Source organism: Priapulus caudatus, unplaced genomic scaffold (assembly GCF_000485595.1).
Source record: "Priapulus caudatus unplaced genomic scaffold, Priapulus_caudatus-5.0.1 Scaffold1176, whole genome shotgun sequence".
In the NCBI taxonomy this organism is placed as follows: Eukaryota; Metazoa; Priapulida; class Priapulimorpha; order Priapulimorphida; family Priapulidae; genus Priapulus; species Priapulus caudatus.
The window spans coordinates 83,508-86,514 of record NW_014578237.1 but is presented as its reverse complement, the minus strand read 5'-3'; the positions used below and the strand labels follow the sequence as shown (position 1 = coordinate 86,514).

At 44.2% G+C, this 3,007-nt stretch overlaps 1 protein-coding gene across 1 annotated transcript in view; it reads right to left on the bottom strand.

The window, feature by feature from the left end:
* Window positions 1–1,839: 1,839 nt before the first annotated feature.
* The window catches only part of LOC106815693 (tyrosine-protein kinase receptor Tie-1-like), a 6,854-nt gene continuing 5,686 nt past the window's right edge, over window positions 1,840–3,007 (bottom strand). The window contains exons 6-8 of the mRNA XM_014820196.1: window positions 2,791–2,922; window positions 2,304–2,428; window positions 1,840–1,843 (exon numbers count right to left, since the gene is read on the bottom strand). Coding sequence (XP_014675682.1) covers window positions 1,840–1,843; window positions 2,304–2,428; window positions 2,791–2,922 — 261 coding nt within the window. The remainder of the gene's footprint in view (window positions 1,844–2,303; window positions 2,429–2,790; window positions 2,923–3,007) is intronic.

The window sequence follows — 3,007 nt, the reverse complement described above, 5'->3', positions numbered from 1 at the left end:
CCATCGTCACGAACTTCACGCGATGATACTTCTCGACCATTGGCGAGGAGTTTGTCGGCCAACAATCTTGAACTGTCGGCAGTAACTTTACATAATGACCGTCTTAGATTATTCGCAAAAACTTTGCATAATGATATTCCTGTTTTGCCTAGTAAGTGTTCGGTCGATGACAACGCTAGACCATCGCTAGGAACCACGTCCGTTACCCATCCTGTGCTGCCATCAGCGGTTATGTTAAATACCTATTCCAGCCCGTCTGTGAGATTCTTGTCTTCTGGCTATCCCGGACGATCATCTAGTACTTTGACTGGCAATTATTTCGAACAAGCGTCGGGTGATTCGCCTCGTAAAAATTTGGTGTCAAGTACTTCATCTTGCAAAGACTCTGGTTCGTCAGCAAGTCATTCATCTGATAAAGGTCATGAAACGTCATCATATACTTCACTTGATATTAACTCGCTGTCACCATCTGATAAAGACTCTGAAACCACATTAGCTGCTTCATTTTATAAAGAGCCCGTACAATCAAGTACCTCGTTGGATGAAGAACCTGATCTACAATCGAGTATTCCGTCTAATGTCGGTGGCAATTAGTAACGATGACCGCTACTTTACGATGTAATTTTGACGTCAAATAGGAGGCACGGGCGGTGTCTTTCTCGCTAGGTTTTTCTGGTGATGCTGACTGATGTCATCTAGGCAGTTGCAACGAGGTCGTATGAGATGCAATCGGAAATTTTACTTAGCGACATTATATATTTTTATCTGCTACATCGTGTAGGTTAAAGCAAGTGTAGCAGCTTAGAGAAAGTCGATCTCGGCTACAATTTTATGATGTTATCGTATAGCGTATGAGTTGCATGAGGTATCATGTTATCTCGCGTCTTGCCCTGTGAGTTGCGGTTCTTTTTACCCCCCCCATTTTTCAAAAAATGCGGGTTTTGTCTCCGAGTTTTCGACCATGTAGACGAAGAATTGATTAGTTCTCGCGGGTTCAGGTGAGTCTATGACACCTGCTGTGAAATGCATAAAGGTCTGTCGCGCCTACCGAAGTCTCTTTGGTGTTTGAAGTCGAGTCACTGACTGAAATTATTAACGTAGTACTGTGATAATTTGTTCCCGGTGAAAAGGCGTTTGAGTATCGAGTTAACACGGTTCATAAACATAGGAACGTCTGCCAGGAAACTGAATAATTTTTGTATACAATTGGCAGAATCACGATATGTAAAACGAAGCCGATGTCTACTGAATTTGGAAATAAACACAACTAATAACGGATTGATCATCTGTGAATGTTTCACGTGCTTTAGAAGCAGTGTGTTTTTACAGCGCAGTACAGCCTGGGTTTGTAGCATTGAGAGTGATGTTGTCTCTCGTTAAAAATTAACCACCTTAAACTTAATTAAATAATAATAATTAAAAGAGGGAATCTGGTTGTCCACGCACATCGGCTGGCGATAGAAAGTCTACGTGGAAAAATAGAGAGATCAACCTCAACCTCTGCCTCCGGCTTGGTGGCTTCCAATTCTTTGGCAAAAAAATGTTTAAACCTTAGCCTTTAAGCCCAGCATCGTAGAAAGCTGGGCGAAGCGGACACAGAACAATACGCGTGAATAAGGCATCTACCCCATCCTCCGGCTCTCACTTATACACAATATGCACTTACTATCTCACACTTACACAGTATACACTTACTATCTCACATTTACACAGTATAAACTTGTACTATCTCATACTTACATGTCGTCAGGGCAGAAGGCGGGTTGTTCAAGTCTTACTCCTCGTTGGCAAACGTTCTCCGTCACGTCGTCCGCTGACTCAATGTTCTCGTACGGAACATCACCTGTGAATAACAAGGAACAACGCAACGCTTAAAGCAAGTCCTTCCGTTACACGAACATTGCGACCGACAATTCGATTTACATACGTGCGTGCGTGCGTGCGTGTGTGGGCGTGTGTCTGTGTACGTGCGTACCTGAGTGTGCGTGCGCGTATGCGTGGGCGTGTGTCTGTGTGCGTGTGCGCGTGCGTGTGCTCTCGTGCGTGCGTGAGTGCGTGCGTGCGTGCGTGCGTGCGTGCGTGCGTGCGTGCCTGAGTGTGTGGTATGATATGCTATACGTGATGCAATAATGCTATACGTGATGCAATGCTATACGTGATGCAATGCTATGCATGATGCAATGCTACACGCGATGCAATGATATACGTGATGCAATGATATACGCGATACAATGCTATACTTTGAAATTCACGTTGTTATATAATATATCATATACGCGTTGCAATGTCCTAGAAGGCCGTACGTTTGTATAGTACCTAGTGTAAAAATCTCCCAGAGAAGCACTCCGAATGACCACACATCAGATCTGATGCTGTGCTCGCCTCGTAGCAATGACTCTACCGCCATCCAACGTATAGGAACGGGATCCTGCGAACATTAACGCAGTTACTGCTATGCAAGACAGGACACATACACACACGCCCGCATAAACGTAATATATACGTAAATATAATGTAATATGACGTAAATATACATGAACGCCTGCACTCGCACAAACGGTATATAGTATACGTATTATAACGTAAATATACATACACGCCCGCACTCGAACAAAACGTATGCACACGCGGACAACACAAACGCACGTGCACACGCAAAAAAATACATCGCTTCGTTTGTTGTTAGCCCGTGAATAAAACCTCTTCATTCTCGTAGCTATACCTGCTGAGAACGAGCCTCTAGGTACGACGTAGTCTCTATTGGTATGCACGCATGCGCGGGAAACGCACCTTGTCATGTGCAGCATTGCGACGCCAGGCTATCACCTTGTCCGCCGGACCAAAGTTGGTGAGCTTGCAGTGTAGCTCAGAGCCGCTTTGGTTCACCAGTATACTCCTCGCTGCCAAGTCCCGATGTAGGTACTGCATGACCATGCAAGATTTTGCTTTCGTGTGTTTAGTGTAACTTTATAGACAACACGTGAACTTTAATATTTAAATATATTTA